Source organism: Talpa occidentalis, unplaced genomic scaffold (genome assembly GCF_014898055.3).
Source record: "Talpa occidentalis isolate TD23 unplaced genomic scaffold, MPIMG_talOcc4v2.1, whole genome shotgun sequence".
Lineage (NCBI taxonomy): Eukaryota > Metazoa > Chordata > Mammalia > Eulipotyphla > Talpidae > Talpa > Talpa occidentalis.
In genome coordinates, this window is record NW_026555331.1 from 111,456,858 (window position 1) to 111,474,893 (window position 18,036).

The window sequence follows — 18,036 nt, forward strand, 5'->3', positions numbered from 1 at the left end:
ACCATAGTGATATATCACCTCACACCTATTAGAAATGTTATCATGAGAGAGACAGGGAGAGAGAGAGATTGGAAGGATGTGGTGAAAAGGGAATCCTTGGGCACTGTTGGTTGGAATCTCAGTTATTACATTTACTGTGGAAAACTGTATGGAGTTTCCTCAAAAAATAAAAAAATAGAACTATTACTTGATCCAGCAATCCCACATCTCAATATATATTTCTAAGGAAGTGAAGTCACAACATCAAAGAGATATCTACACTTCCAAGTTCATTGTAGCATTATTCACAGTAGTTAAGATATAGAAACAACATATGTGTCTATTAGGGAATGAATGGATAAAGAAGTGGAATATATATATATAAATTATAGTTCTTATAGTTCTCTCTCTATATATAGTTCTATATATATTTCTATGTATATAGTTCTAATAGTTATATATATCTACATACATACATACACACACAAACATACATACATACAGGGGAATATTATGAAGCCATGAGAAAAGAAATTCTGCCACTTGTGACAACATGGATCACCTTGAAGTTATTATGCTAAGTGAAACAAGTCAGACAGAGTGAGACACATAATACATGATATCACTTATGTGGGATACTGAAGGAGAAATGAAAGTCAAATTCAAACAGAGACTAGAAAAGTGGTTGCCAGAGGCTAGGGGAGTCTAAAGGGTAATGAGAGGTGGGTAAAAGACACAAACTTTCAAATAAGATGACGAAGGTCTGAGGGTTTAATATAGAGTATAGTGACTACTGTTGATAACACAGTATTCTATAATTTAAATTTTCTAAGAGAGTAGAACTTAACTGTTCTAACCCCAAAAAAGGAAGAAAAAAGATAAATATGTGAGATGATGAAAATGTTAAATAACTAAAAGTGTACACATATCAAATCATTGTGATGTACACTTAAATATGTTATCATTTTAATTGTCAATTATATCTTAACAAAGCTTAAAAATGGGGAAGAATACATAATTCACTTTTTTTATTCTCTCCCTTGCCCTCTTGCTCTGTAACTTCCCCCCTTTCTCGCTCACTCTCTCTCTGACTTTATTCTGAAATAATCAAGTTTTGTGGCAATATTTGAATTTGTGGTAGTTAGATCTTAGTTTTCTCTAAAATATTTGCATGCTATGCTTTGCTTAACTCTGTTCAACAAAATGACATTTTTTCCTACTGCCTTGAAAAACTGAAATTAATGATCCAATGAGGAAAGGAAGAGTACTTAGGAAAATGGGCTTGGATAACACGAGAAAAGTAGGTGAGGCATCTTCCTGAGGATTGCAGAAGAACATCACAAGTATCTATCAACCACAAAATGTGTTACCTTGTCAGATGATGGGTGGAATTTTTTTTTTTTCTTTTCAATTACAGGTGATATCTTATCTCTGGCAGAGGGAGGGAGACCACCTCATATACAAGGGAAAATCAGTAACTAAGAACATGCAGAAGTTTTAAAAATCAGTCACTGGTTTCCATGGTAATGCAAATATTACCTAACAACTCACTGGGCTGTAAGTAACCAAGATGATGTTAAATGCATGATTTTAATAATGGAAAATGGGCTCTATTTTTAGGAGTACTTGCAGGGAACCAGACAGACCTAATAGCAGATTGAAGGCAGTCTGGGTCTGCACCTGCGTGGTCAGAACTGGAGGTCTCCCTTCCTCCCTGAGCATGTCGAGTTCTGGGTCAAGCACACATGCAGCTGTGCTAGTGACAGCTGCAGAGGAAGAGCGATAATATTTTGTTTACAAACAAGCACTTTGATTGGGAAGATGAGTCTTCTCATTCCTTAAACTCATTATAAAAGTATAATCCCTGCTACTGCCCACAGAAGGACAGGCCGGAAGGTAGTAGTCCCTTTTAAATTCAACACTAAGAATTTTCTCAAGTAAAACAAGATTTCCCAGAAAATGACTCGGACTCCCACATTCCCACTGTCTGAATAATTTTTATTTTCTCAGTATATGTTCATTTTAATTAGAACATATAAACGTATGATTGTATAAATTATTCCAATAATCAGGGGCAGGACACAGAAATAAATTCCTAAGTCAAATGGTACACAAGATGTAACTTATGCTCATGAGCCACAATGCCCAGCTCTTTAAAAATGGGACCCCAGAGTATGATTTTCCAAGTGATCCCTGGGTATCCACATCAGAATTCGATGGGAGGCTCTTAAAATGCAAAATCCTAGGCCACACACCAAAGTTGGGATCTAAAAATTTACATTGTAAAAAGGTTCTCCTTGCCAGGCTTCTGCATTTTCTAGTCTGTGAAACTAGTTCTTTGACAGCCACCAGGGGACCCAGTCAGTACAGATTAATCAAAGGAAGGGCTATTTGTGACTCAGCAGCTCTTGGATCACAACCAAGGGCAAAAAACAGCAATATAGGTATACTATGTGTGTGTGTGGATGACACACATATTTTACAAACAACACAGGTTATATACTCTGTATTCCAAGTTTTAATGCTATTGCAACCAACAAAATTAATTTCACTATTCACTAATTGAAGTGCCACAGCCTGAAAAAACCATATAATTTACATTGTTCTGTAATTTTATCACCTATATTTCACACTTTTTTACATTATACCCCTAACAGTAGAAAAACATACAAATTTTTCCGATAATGCCCCCAAAGTCACAATAGTTTAGTTATCTTTAAAAGGTGAACAAATTTGGAATGAGAAAGTCCTGTGCTTGAGGATACATTCAAGTTTTATATATATATTCTCCTTATCTCAGGAAGAATAGCATGTAGATTATATAAATGCAGTATAAAGTAAATGAAATGTTAAGAAAAATCAAGCAAAGGAAAAATAAAGACAGGAAACTTTGTGTAATGAATCAAAGAAGCAAGTAAAATCAATAAATATAGCATAGGCCCAGAAATCTAATCTACTTGTTTAAACCTTAGCTTTCTGGCAATAAATTTGAAGAGGAAAATACAATCAGTTATGGAAACTCCAGTGTCCATCAGGATATAGCAAAGAGTTTTTGAGAAGCACTTCCAGGGCCTTGGTTAGTTCCCCTCTGAACTGGACTAAATGCCCCCACACCCACTCCTTAGAGTACAGGAGGTCACAGTGGATACAGGATCTTTGTTCCTGTCCATCTTCCACCACCATTTGATCAAGGATAAGCTCACAGTGACCCCAGGGGCTGATAATTAGGACAAAGCCTGGAACTTGAGGTCACCATATTCTCTCTCTTTCTAGAACATTTGTCATTCACTTCCATCCCACCGCTGACACCTTGTCCTGGTCAAAGCGGTTCACAGAGTTGTTCCTTCTCTCCCCACCAAACCCACAAGGTTATCCATTCCATAAGGACAATACCGGCATTTCAGTGAAGTATCCATAAAGTGGAGGTAAATGCTAAACTCTTACATAAGCACTGAAAGGAAAGTTAAAGCAGCACAAAGATCTGAATTTGTTTCTTGATTCTTCTCTGTCCCATAGTGCAGAGTACACAGTACAATTTCCCGACATAGTGGTCATAGTCTTTGATTTTTATAATTCATTGTCTTACGCGTGACCCAAAAGCCAATATTGTTTCCATTGCAGGTTAATGTTGAGTGAGAAATCAACAGTGGTACAAGTTTTCCTCTCTCTCCAAAAGTAGAGCACTCTTATGAAACCTTACATAAGCCAAAATGGCAGAAAGGGAAGAAGCAATTACCACTATTTATATGAAAAAATTTTTGAGAATTCTTAGAACCAAAATATAATTGACCAAATCATACCAAAGAATACATAAAACCTAAAACAACAGCAATGTACAATAAAAGCAGTAATGGCATGACAAATACACAGCATGTAGAAAGTAGTGCCCCAGGAAGGAGATGGGGATGCAACTTTGACTGCTTAGGGTGCCCTGCTTCCAGAACAACTGCTGAAAAATAAAAGCTGAATGCTGTTCTGACTTTTGCCTTTTGTCGTAAGAGCAAGAAACCTCTGAATTTCTTTTAATTAGCAAAAACAGGTACAAATGTAGCTCTTTTGTGAAAGAGAAGTGGCAAATGCTGACTTTGGACAACAAAGGATACCTGTAACCTGGCTGGCCCAGTTTCTGGCATACTTTAGGTGCTAAATAAATGCTAATTTTCCCTCCTTTCAAGGCTATCTAAGACATTAACTTTACTTGCTGCTGGAGCTTCTGTACTCTGCACAACTCCTCCCATCTGCTCCAAAAAGAGCAAAATTCACTCAGGAAGAAAGGCAGAGCTCCAGGGAGTACAGACACTCAATGCGCATACAATGCCATCTTTGAAGAGATTCATTTTCTTTGTTTCAACCACTTTAAGAAGGGCTTAGTAGTTGTTCTAACAAACAATGACAAAAGTCTGAGAAAGGAGGGCTAGGCTAACTCATTAAGTATCAAATAAATGCTTTAACCAAGCAGTAAGAAAGATAATTAGTATATTCGCTGTTAGAAGGCAAATGCAGTTGCTAAAACAGGACATAGACGCATATTTGGTCTTCACTCTTGAATGGACTAAATATTGCCTTGTTGATACTATAGTATCAGTTGTTTGCTTTGCTGGCTATTTGCACGGATGATACAGATCTAAAAATTAGATCAGCACGTGTAATCCTCAATAGAAGCAACAATTTCCTTAAATATATGTGTCCCAGATTAAATGATGTGTTTACCCTACCTTTTCCGTGATATAGAAGTTTGAACTATCAGCATGCTGCAGTGCAAAGCACTCATGGTTGGCAAGAGACCACCTTTAAAATAAAAGCATAAATTGATAAGAAAAACTAAAGTGATGATTTTCATTCTTAAATTTGATAATATAAAATGAATTAAACAACCAGTAGTTGGAATTAGTTCAGTATCCAACACAGTCCCTAAACAAAATGACATCAGGATCATTATCTCATGTGAGGGTTGTCTAGGTCTTGTGTAGGCTTACTCTAAGCTTATTGCTCACTTTTAAGCAACTCCATCTTCACAGCTTCTGAAGGGAAGGGGAGGGATTTAAATATAAAGTTACATTCCTCTCTATTTTAAAAGAGTGAAGCAGTAGAGGAAAGCAGTGGAAATGACTACAATTTAAAATTTTTATAATGGTTTCATTTCTATACAACAATATATATTTTATATCAATTCTAGAACCCCCAGTTGGTCTATTTGCTACATATTGGAATAGTCCAATTAAGTATCCCAGGTCTTAAATAAACTCCAGGTAATGCTTTATTCACAGTTCTGCTTTAAAAGTGAAAAAAATTATATGCAATGCCTATATATGCTTTTCCTTTGACTTAGAGCAACCAAAGTAGAAAAACCATATCCATATCATAGACAGACTACCCACTGACTTGTCTTTTAAATTCTTTTATCTTCTATGGAGACCTGAGTGGCCCTCTCCATTTACACCAGATGAAGTGTGTATTTAACCTCAGGAACTTCAGACTGCTCCCTGCTGGGTAGGATGAATGAGCACAACTTTTCAAAATAAATAAAACGAACCCCAGAGTGCACACATCAACCATTTCACACTTTCTGCTCTCTGAGCAGCAATTTTTGGTGGAAAAGGGCATGTAAATCTTACAGATGACTTTGGGCAGACCCAGTAATGACTTATGAATAAGATTTATAATCACACAGAAGGATTTTGTCTTTTAATTAATGGATGAATCCTGAGTAACACTTACCCATCACAGACTTCCTTTATTATTGCAGACAGTGGTTTTTTCTGCAAAATGGCAAAAAAGGAAATACTTTCTGTTAGTTTCATTTCATCATTCTAAATTAAAAAAAAAGCCAAATAAAAAGATATCTAAGCAAGGAGAATTTACATTCACTATTCTTAGTTGTTGTCAATGAGTCTGTTGTTTTTCTTGAGATAATATCTAATAGACATCATCACAAATTAATGCATTATTACCAATTATGGTTCCGTTCCTGTGCTTAACATTATTAGTTGAACAAAATATATCTCATATTTAACTTAGCTGCACTAATTCAGGATAAAAACATAGCTTTGTTCAAAGATTTCATAGGCAATGAAAACTGACAAGATTGAATGATAATGAGATTTCCTCAGGAATAATACATGAATCAGGCAACCAGCAGTTTGATTTTATGCAAACAAGCTCGGATTCTGGTATTTTTATGAGAATGTGTGGTAAATGGAATAAAAGGTGTTGCGAAATGGTTCCTACATGTACACAGAGTCCTTTCCCCAGCCATGGCTTGGACAAGTGCCAATCAGGCAGCAGCTTGGGCTGGACACACTCCAGTAATGGGACCATGACACCATGTGCCCTGGTGTCAACTGGCGTCTGTCTACAGCTGTGCTCTCAGTCTAACTGCCACAGCTGTGCTCTGCCTGCCTCCAGATAGAAGGAATGCAATGAAGTGACACACACAGCTCGTCTAGAGATGTCGACACTCTTTGCTCTGGATGCACACAGACACTGTTTATCTCTTGGGGTGGGCAATAATGTGTCAACCAAAATAAAAAATCATAGACAAGAAACAAACGGGAAAGAGAAATCAAAGAAATATAACATATGTTCCTGGATTTTCAGATACAACCATAAAAAATTGTCTACTCCTGTAGCTCTGGAAGGCACTGTGGTCAGGCAGATTGGGTTCAAACCTTAGCTCTATTGACTTGTCTGCAGTGTGACTATTTCCTGAATTTTCTGACTCTTAACTAGTTTATCAATAAAATAACCTCTCCTCAAGGCTGTTAAAAAATTAAACTAAATGAGAACAAATACAAAAGGCAAAAGACTCAAAACAGGCTTAAGACTCCAAATTCCTTCCCTTCTCATGAAAGCTCCATCTCCAACTTGCTTCCTCACCTTTGGACACATGCTACCATGTCTGACCTCTCAGTGAATTCAGAACATTGTTTATAATCTTTCAAAGGGGCCCATGCCCCTGCTAAATCTCTAGTTCAGTCCTTGGTGTCTCTGCAATGGAGCTCCAGCCTCCATGACTAAATCCACTCACGTGTTCAAAAGAATGTCTGCCTGCGATTATAAAAACAGTGGAGGAAAGGGGAACTTAGAATCATCCAGCAGTAAAAAGACAAGAGTGGTGTTCCTGACATCTATGTTGATCTCCACTAGAATTAGATTAGAAAGAGATTAGATCCTCAGTGAAATTACATGTTATGAATGTCCTAAACCTTTGAAAGAACATTTCCACTGATTATGGCTCTAGCCATGGGTTCAGGACAAATGTATTCTCACAACTAAATGACTAAGGGAATTTAGGGACAAAACTTTCCCCTTAAGAGGAAATTTTTGCACTTCCAGCTGTCAGAGACCTTTCCAGGCTATCAGTATTTCATAATGATCTATCAGTTAGTCTCCCACTCTTGCTTCTTTCACTCTCAAAACTGAAATATAAACAACAGAGCTGGATCGTAGCCTTAATTTCATTGAAACAATAGATCAAGCCAAGAAAGTATTGCTATTAAGGTAAGAGAAGGCATATAAAGTAATTGCTCCTGAATTAGACTTCTTTGTTGGGGTCTCTTAGAAGATTGCTTGGATTTTAATTCAGGCAGTTCTACTCATAGATTCAGAATCAAATCTGAAAAGACGGAAGTCTATGGGGTACTATTATATCTAGAACATTCTGAAAATGGATATATGAAAGGAGTAAAAACCGTGGGAGAACAAAGCTTAGAGATTTAATACAGAAAGATTAAAGAAAAATGTTAAACCACAGAGGAAAAGGAATCACAGTTAACTGAACACAATGCATCCAAAATGTAGCCTCACCAATTAAAATGAATGTTACATGAGGATGGGATTTTTCCCCCCAACACACTCACTACCACCATCCCCTCCATTTCTAGTATGTGATCCAGTGAAATGCTAACCCCCACCACCCAAATCTAGTTCAGTTGTCTTTCAGTTCTCATCTTCTCTAGCCCACCCCCCTTATTTGACTGTGTTACTACTACTTTCTTTTGAAACTCTATTTCCCGAGCGTCTATAATATTTCCCTACAGGTATCACTAATAATTTTTCAATAAAATCCAAAAGATACTTCAGTTTTACTTTTACTTGAGCTTCCTAACTCCAAATTTCTGTTCTTGTAGCTTCTGCTTTTACTTAGTCAGTTCCTCATTCACTTCAATTACACAAAGTCTACAGTTTTGGTTCCAAACACTCTCTTAAAAATCTTACAGCCTGTTAGCTAGAGCTGTTTGACTCTCTTTCAGGCACCTTATTAAATATGTAAACAAAATCATTACTCTCTATTCCCTACCCAACAATTGTATGGCCAGTAACTCCACCTCCCCCCACTAAAATTTTTTTGTCCTAGCATTATAAATCTTTATTTCTTCATTCTCCAGATCAAATTTGTTACAAGTTTATGTAGCATTTTCCTCTGTAACATCCACATCAATAATTCTCATCTCTTAAGTACTCTTCTGAATTTGGGACAGTCATTCTACTCCTGCTATCAGATGAATCTTCCCTCATCCCATCACCCTTAATTCTACAGCCCCAGCCCCAGCATAGTTCTTCAGCATCAACCCATCATTTTTAATAAAATGTTCCACTGGTATATTAAACAGATTCTAATCTTCCATTAGTTCTTACAATTCAACTTGCCCACATTTGGCAGTTCTTCTGCATGCATTTTCAATAACTTATCTTCACTGTCTTCTTTATATATAGATACATTTATGAGACTGAGTCTTCTTAGTTCCTCTACAACCACTCTTCCCTTTGTCCTTCTAGATCTTATTACCACCTTTGTCAAGAGTGCTTAGGATGTCCTTAGTAGATGCTTGCAAATAAGTCTCCCTCTCCAACCCCCTCATTAACTATAATTAGGCAAAATTAGACTTTCTCCACAATCTTTGCTCATGGCATGCTTTTGTTCTAATATGTTCCATAGGTCCCCAGCAGCCATCAACAAAGTAGCATAAATTCCTAAATAAGTTATTCAAGACCTTCCACAACCTGTACTCAAATAATCAAACCTTCTGCTAATACTATCTACATATTTCCTGTGACTATGGCTGTATGATTCATTTAAAAAAAAAAAAAAAAAACTCCATCCTTTTACTTACTCCACTCACTCAGCTAAACTGTCCCTCTATCCTGTTCCAGTTCTAAAACTGAAATCATAACAACCATTAATATCCAAGTCAACGTCACCCCCTCTAAACAGATCTCCCTTGGTCTATCTGGGGAGACAGACATAGACCAACTTAACACATTAAATGAATCACTTCTTAGGACTCTGGATTTGTGCTCTCTTCTGAACCCTTGAGAATATGGCATCTTAATTCACCATTGCAACCTGCTCCATCTCTCTTTACCAGTCCCCATACTAAACAGGTGTTAATAGGCTCTAGGAGGAGGCTCAGCACATTTCTATAAACTGGAAAATACACAAAATCACTAACTTTCTTTTTAAAAGTACAAGCAACAATGAAAGTTCTGAAAATAAAACAGGTTTGAAGGACACCTGGATTAATCAGCACACAGAGCAATTCCCACTTCCTATCATGCTAAGCTATTGCTGGTCTTTAAGCAGCTGCTGGCTGCTTGTGGTTATATATGTGCAGGCTGTCACTACCCCCTGCATAAAACACTCTTGAAGGAGTTATGTGATCCATGGCTTGGAAGAAGATGGAGTCTACTCACTAATAAAGAGTAATGTGACAATTGATAAGACACACACCAATCAAATGATTGCCCTCACCTACTAGCAGGGCCATGCAGGTGAGCAGCAGTACTCTCATAAACAGAGCTGAACAAGACACCCCAAAAGAAAACATTAGTTTGGTGTCACTGCTTTTCTCACATCCTGAATAGTCTTCAGTTGACAAGAGCTCCTGACCTGATTTAAATTCCAAGCCAAACACGAGCTCTGCCTATGGACATTTTAGATGACATTTATCCAGAAATGCTATGTAAGATGTTTCTGTTTAGCTGCCCAGGTCTCTGTCACTTGGAAGTAAGAAGATAAGTAAAGTACCTTGATAGCTTCCTGCAGGCACACTGAAAATTTTGCTTTTCATCTCAATGAGAGAAAAGGCCCAAGAGAAAGGAACATTTGGTCTGCATTGATAAAAACAAATTCTCTTTTTAAGACTCTATAAACCTAAAAGAACTACAAATAAACTTCTTTCATTGAATATACCTGAATTTAGAATATAAATTTTTCTAAATTATTTCAACTAAATTATTTCAACTGTGTATGTTTTCATAACATAAAAATAATGACTAAATTCCTTAATATTTTTTGAAGGTTAAACTATTTGGACTCAGCAGTGAGCTGAGATGAGAAGGGCAGGAATGTTTTTAAGGATAATCTGGAGGGTCAGACAGTTAATAAACTTCAACATGTAGGGAATCTGGGACTACATGCCATGTGGCCCCCATATCAAACACTCTTTTCCTCTTTCTCTTTAGCAATAGTATTACTTAACTTTAAATTATTCTCAAAAATTTTAAGGTTAGCAAAACTATTTTTACTTGAGAACAATGTTTGTATTCCCAGATGAATCTGGCACCAGACAGGGTCAAGGAGTAGCTTTTAGGGGGAGGAGGAGAGGGTGCTCTTCCTCTCAACACTTATTCTCCAGAAGAATTTCTTTATTTGAATAGTTAGCTCTTGCAAAATGGTAACGAAGTAAGGAAAATTCAAATATAGATATCTATTATGAAAAATATGCATTTTCTCAATGAACTATTTTCTACATTTATCCAATACATATTTACTGTAAACTTAATTATGAGCCACATAGAGACATAGGTACTTGGGGTATAAGGCCCTCATTAAGATGAGAACCTGGTGTTTGCACCGATTTTCATAAACATGTAGGTTCAAATCTGCAGGTTTTGATTAGGTATAAGCATTATGATTAATGTTTCAGAAATACTGACATAAAAATGCAGGCATTTATTGATTGTATATAGAGCATAAGTTACCTATAGTAGTCTACAGTTCCTAAAAGAACCTAGTGAACTCCCTAAATTGAACTGTCATTTGTTCCTAGATACAGAAAATAATCAACTTGTTTAGCAGAGGTTATACTGGCAAAGAAACTTGCTGAAGATTTTTTGACTTACAGAAAAGACATAGTGGCATCAAACATAGGACTTCACTAGAGTTTTTAAAATCTTCAGATTTTCTATATATTCCATATAGGAATTGTGTCATTGAACATAATTTAAACCAGTATTGATTCAAGGGGAAAAAATAGGAGAAACATTTCCTAAGCTGAAGAAAGTAGCAATCTTCAAATTGAAACAGTTCACAGAGCATCAAGAAAGATTTATGAATTAAAGGCCTATAACCACACACATTCTGATAAAATGACAGAACTCTTTGGAAAAAAATAAAACACATAAAAGCCTACAGAGCCAGGAAAACCTAGAACCTCGAAAGGTAACTGACAGAATTTCTTCTCAGATTATACTGGATGCTAGAAGCTCATGCTGTAATGTCTTCAGAGTTCTGAGGAAAAATTATTTTTAGTATAATGTACAGAATAATACCTAGCCAAACTGTCAGCAAGAGCAGGGCCCCCAAAATAGTTATTTTCAGGTATGAAAGAAATTTCAAGTTTACTATATAAGTTTCCTGTGGCTACTCTAATTACCATAAACTTGTGACTTGAAACAACACAAATTTATCTTTCATCATTCTTGAGGACAAAAGTCTGAAACTGGTATCATTGAGGTAAAAATCTAAGTGTGTTAGCTAGACCACACTCCCTGGAGAGAGGAAAGCCACTCCCTGCCGCTTCCAATTTTGGATGGTAGCTGACATCCCTTGGTCTGTGGCAGTCTTAAAGATCAACACCTTAAAATCTCTCACCGTTCCATTGTCATCTCTCCTCTTCTATGTATGCGAAAGATGTCTCCATGTGCCTCTCATAAGGACATTTAGGATTGCAGTTAGGGTCCATTTGGATAATCCACAATAATTTCCCCATCTCAAAAATCCTTAATTATATCTACATAGACCCTTATTTTATCATTAAAGGTAACATTCACAGGTTCCAGAGATTAGATTTGGATATCTTTTGGAGGATCATTTTTCAGACTACCACTAGTTAGCAATCACACACCTAAATTAAAATAAGTTTTGAGGATGTATTCTAGTAAGACTAAATAAGAATTTAAAAAGAAAATGACATGAAACACATGACAAGTGCACTGAGAATGGCCCAGAAGAAGTGTAAAAACTAGAAGTTATGTGCACCATTTGACTCTTTGCACATAGAAAAGTCTCAGATTGTGAAAGGGCTCATGACAGTGAATTATATTTTCTTCTCTTCTGTAGATCCAGCCATATTATTTGGATCTTCAATGCAAGTGTCCATATAGTCACAGTGCTATTTATTGGTTTTCAACTTTTACAATTACTTCATGGACAAAACATGGAATACTTATTTATAGCTACAGAACTAAGTGCAAATGTCAGAAACTTTAAAAAAAGAATTTCTTTATTTAACTTAATTAGTAAGGTCAAGAAACAAATTTCCTATACAAAAGATTTTATGTACTTTTCACAAAATAAATTAGTATCCTGAAAATAACCAAATTCTCTAACAATTCATTTTTAATCTACATCTCTTCTCTTTCAATTCTTAAAGTAAATGTTGTTTCTTATTTCCTTTCTGTATACTTTCTTTCTTACCTTTAATGAAATATCAGTGCCATATCATAAATTTCTAAATCCACACCTCCTGCTTTTACCCCTTCTCTAAGGTCTGGTCCCATATTTTCAATAACCCTTCCAGTTTAACACTTTATTTTCTTCCTTACTGGCTAGATCATTCTTTCACCTCTCTTTTGTCTCTTAAAAAAAAAATTAATTACTGTCCCACCAAGGGCACATGGTTCCTTTAAGGAAGAAGAGAATCCCAGGAAGTAAAATCTTAAGTCTTTGGTTGCTTATTTAGAAGGTAATGAGTTCAGCCAGGCTGAGCCTCAGCCTCTTGTTCTTCTTCTACCCAACTGTTCTTCCTCAGCTGTGCCTCCTCCCTGTCTCTGATAGCCTACACTGCTAGACCACCTGTTCTTGTCCATTAGCCACAGCACCTGGCTTGGGACCTCACCCAACCCAAATGCTCATCTTGGAGCTCCATGTCTGTGACTGCTACATTTCTGCATTGACAATGGCACACAGTGGTTGCCAGCATCCCAGTCATATGTCTATTAGCAACTGTGGGTTGTGGCCTGCCTCTCCTGTCTCTCATAGATACCTCTTAGAACTATGATTGTCCCCAAACTGGCATCACTCAGAAAAACAAGCCTGGCTTCACAGAAAGCTTATTCATTTCAATGTTTTCAATGACTTGTGAAAACATGCTTATGATGAGATGATACTACGTGAACAGAAACCAGAAAGGCATTTAGAATGCTGGACTTTCATCTGCTACTTGTTTTTTATATCATATCTCAACTATGAGTTGAGACAACTTTAGAAAATGACTTCCTGGAATTGAACTTGGACCTCTGAAGTCCCCAGTTTTGTAACCATAGGCTTATTATTTCTCCTCTTACTGCTTTCACTGTCTCTTCTGAAAATAAAGCAATACCTTGCTCATGCTAGTGTTGCAAAGATTGATTAAGATGACTTACATAAAACCCTTGAAATAGCACCTGGTACAATGTAAGACATTGGATAAATAATACTACATTAATGACTAAACTTATGAATAATTTCTTTCATTTCTTTTAATCTGTTTAGACAATTTGCAGGTACTCTTAGAAAAGTTCCTTAAAGCAATTAAATGAATGAATGAATGAATATCCAAGTTCTCCTTCTTCCTTGAGTGACTTCAGTTCCCAGTGCTGCCTTTGGCACACATCTAATCCTGTTGTTTATTCTTCAACTCATTTTCCTTTGCCAACTAATATATACTTGTTTTAGAGGCAGAGATTGCCTCTGAGACATCTCTGTCACTTCTCAAGTGAGTGGCTGCTAGGCCCCTGCAACTCATGCAATTAATGAATGTTGTTTGATTAAGAACACATCTTCTTGGGCCTCCCCGGTGGCGCAGCGGTTGAGCACTGGGTTGCGAAGCTGCCCGTGGCCTCTGCGGCGCAGGTTCGATCCCCAGCTGCTCCCCGGCCACCGGAGGAGGGTCTCGCATGGCACGCAGCCCTCTCCTGCCGCCCGCTGCTCCCCTCAGCAGTGTACTTCGGTCCTTCTGCCTGCTCTGCTCCCCACTCTGGCTCTGGTGAATTTTCTCACCCTCCTGCGCTTCTGACTGTACCCAGTGCATATATAAACAAACAAACAAACAAATAAATAAATAAAAATACATGTCTCTTAAAAAAAAAAAAAGAACACATCTTCTTGTTCAGACTTTTAGCTTCCTTCTCTTTTGTTCAGTTTCTTTCTGAATTCTACTGAAGCTCCAATGAGCAGGTAGAGACTGAACACGGCAAGAGGAAAACAGAAGCAATCTCCCATCACAACCATGCATCTGTTCTACCATACAGTCATCATCTATAGCCCTTTAATTGCAAAACTATTTTCCACATAGACTTAACGTTTTTGGCCCCAGACTATTAAAAAGCCTTTCTTCGGGGCTTTAAAAGAATGTGACAAATGCTTTATTCTGACACTTTGAGGTGGTACAGCACAGCACCTGGGATTTTACTTTGCTTTTATAGATGGAAATTCATTGAACATATTCTGCACAGCAGTTATGAGTAATGTTGGCCCAGAAAGAAAAGAAACCCAGCTTCCAAATGTCAGGCCACCACTGAGAGGGGATACTCATGTTGACTGTGACTTTGCCTACCAGGACTTGGAGAAACTTTAATGTACCACAGCCTATCTAGTTCCCAGAGGTGCCACCTGACACTGTGTCAGTGACAACAGTCATTTTATTACAGCTTTATTCTCCCTCCAATGAACCCCATGACTACTTCTTGCTGCTGAGCCATCTATTATAGTCTGAAGAGAGAGATGGGGTACATACTTGGTTACCCTAACAGTGACCTATGTAGTCTGAAAGACAAAGACAATGACAAGCCCACACTTTTTTGAGGCAAATTCAGCTAGCTCTTGGAAAGCAAGTATTTTCACAGAAGTTCTAATATGAATCACTAACACAGATTTTAATAATTGTCATAAATTACAAAGGGGTTCACAACTACATCTCCAAGGAAGTAAAATCATGTATCACATTAATTTTAAAAACTGGAAGATGACAAACTACGTCACCTTTTTGCTTGACACATGATGACTTGTTTCAAAATGGGTTTACTAAAAATGATTTTTTTCAAACTTCATGAAACTAATTAAATATTACATTTTAGCATAATAAAGTATAATCTTTGCATCATAAAAATCACCAGCCTATATAGATGAGGAAAAAAATAAATAATTGCGCTCATATATTAGTGGGTTAAGGGCAAATAGAAATACCTCTCTCTTTTAGATATTCTTACATACTTCTATTGAATAGAAATTATTTCTCTTCTATTAGAGAACTATACTTTTATAATTGACAAAAAATGGAGAATAATGCAAAATAAAGTACTATTCATATTAACAATTTCCTATAATCTTGAATGTTTTACATTATCCCAAAGTCAAGATTACTATGGACACAAGGAAGAAAAATTTCTCCCCAAATTTCAATAACTTGGATGACAATAACAACTCATTTCGTAGTTCCTATATCCCTCTCAATCTTCATTAACAACAGCACTTTCCAAGAAGTACTACCAGGTGACCAGCTAGCATGCCATTTCACTTCACCACACTCATTCTTTTTTAAGTGGAAATCTGGGAGTCACACTACGAATCAATTCAAGTCTTATGATCTGTGAAGTAATCTACTTACATATGTCAGGTTCACATGTGGAAGGTTAGCTGTACGTGCATGCTATCAAAACCCAAAGGAAATATGAAAGGAGTTCAACCATAATGATACCTGTCTAATGTTTCTATACTCATTAATCAGGTTCCCATGAAAAATGTGATTTTCCCCAAATATCCCTCCACCAGTGTTGTCTATCTTGGTAAATGATAGATCTTTGCCCATTTGTTAATCTTGCAATCATCCTTCATATTTGCTCTCCTGTAGGCTTCCACTTATATAATCAATTACCAATTTCCTATCAATTTAATGTTTCTTTATGTCTTGAGGAATGAAAAGGAATCTCACTTATTTCTGTCTCAACCTGATTATTTCTTACCTGGACCACTGCAAGAGCTCTCTGACTGATCACTTTTTCATTTTACCTCTCACAAAACAATTCTCATGACCTTCTAAAGGTACAAATCATACCATGTCATTCCCCCACTTGGAAATTTTTCTTTTCTCTGGCTCGTACAGCATTAAGTCCACATGGTTCCTTATTGCGCCTCCCATACAGTCAGGCAAATTGAGAGGTGCTGTTCTCTCCCACCCTGGAGAGGTAGGATATGAGGCAAGATCTCCTTAAATACTGCCCTTTCACCATTCATCTCATCCTTTATTGGTGGGACTGCCTATTAAATACAGATTGAAACTACTTAATGTATCATTTCAACGGATCTTTACATTTTTATTTTACAACCCTTTATCTCTTGAGATATCTTCTGGATGAATTTCTATTTTTCATCTCCTGTTTATATCTTATTCTCTATTTAGCCAAATTTACTCCAGAGTTACTTTCTTTAAGCATTGTATTATTTTTATTTTTGTTTCTTTTTATTTTTCTTACATTTTACTTACTACTTGTATATTTTTCATTTATAAGATTTGTGCTTGGTTCTTTCTCATATCCATCTATTCTCAGTGTTCCTGCTTTGTGTTCCTGTTTGCGTTAATATTACTCTCTTAAATTTCTTCTCTTGACAATATCAGACACACTTAATTTTAAGTACTTCCTTGCTCTCTACGTTCTTCCACAATGACCATGGAGAATAGAGGTGGAAATTGAAACAGCAGTAGATGTGATAAAGAAGGACCAGTTTCTGAGGTAACTGATTGGACAGAAAATCCGAGAAAGGAGAGAGGGACATATATTTATAAACTGGGTGTAAGTTCACTTCTGTCACCAAGAAAAGAAAAATGAGGAGACACAAAACTGTACAAGTTTGGATTTGAAGAACAAGAGACATCTAGATAGGCAAGGAAACCAAACAGAAAATAAGTAGTTGTTTATTCCAGCAAAATGTCAAGAAAGAAGTGACAGCTACAAATTATGAGCATCCTATGGTGATGAGGCAATAAACTCAAACAGATCACCACAAACTTGTTCAAAGTAATGATTTGTCCATAATGATTTTGAAAATTGATATAGCTTATCTCAAAGTTATTTGGTTGTATTTCAACTATAGATGGCTTTGATGGAAAAACAAATAGGTCTTCATAAAGTTAATTTATAAAATATAATAATACATTTAGAATACATGGTGAGAACAAGCATCCATGGCTGCTCCCTTTCATAATTATATTTAATTATCTGCATCATTAGAAAGAAAAAGTATAAATATCACTAATTTCCTTTGCTCAACATTCATTATGAAGTTTACCACTTGCTGAGCACCATGCTGGGCATTGGTAACACACTGGCCCATGTATAAAATCACACAGTAAGTTGAGCCATACAGGTGGTTACAAGAGCCTATACTAAGAGACTTCACTCATCTGGAGGGTCAGCAAAGTCCTTCTCTAATGAACTTATGGAATGAAAACATGAACAGTAGTTAGCTAGGCAGAGAAACGAGGAGGGTTATTTCCAGTTAAGAGAAAACCACATTTGTAAAGATGCTAAAGCAGAAGGGAGTTTGCATTCAAGAGAGGAACAAAAGTCACTGACAATGAGAACCCAAGGAGGTGCTATAGATAAACCACAGTGACTTTACGCACAGCTGTGTGATATAGGCAAGAAGGGCTGGGGATTCCAAGGTCCTAGTAACCACTACAAGGAATTCCTGGTTTTATTTTATGTACAATGGGAAAGCCACTGAAGAATGCTAAATTGGGAGAATGGGTTGGAGGGGAAGTAAGAATGGTAACCTAGAGACCAGCTGTGAGGCTA

The 18,036-nt window shown here is 36.7% G+C and overlaps 1 protein-coding gene across 5 annotated transcripts in view; it reads right to left on the reverse strand.

The window, feature by feature from the left end:
* Positions 1 to 18,036, reverse strand: part of ELMO1 (engulfment and cell motility 1) — a 521,159-nt gene that overhangs the window by 388,445 nt on the left and 114,678 nt on the right. For all 5 annotated transcript variants that reach the window (XM_054692471.1, XM_037510310.2, XM_054692473.1 and 2 more), the window contains exons 3-4: positions 5,698 to 5,738; positions 4,695 to 4,767 (exon numbers count right to left, since the gene is read on the reverse strand). In XM_054692471.1, the coding sequence (XP_054548446.1) occupies positions 4,695 to 4,767; positions 5,698 to 5,738 (114 nt within the window). The remainder of the gene's footprint in view (positions 1 to 4,694; positions 4,768 to 5,697; positions 5,739 to 18,036) is intronic.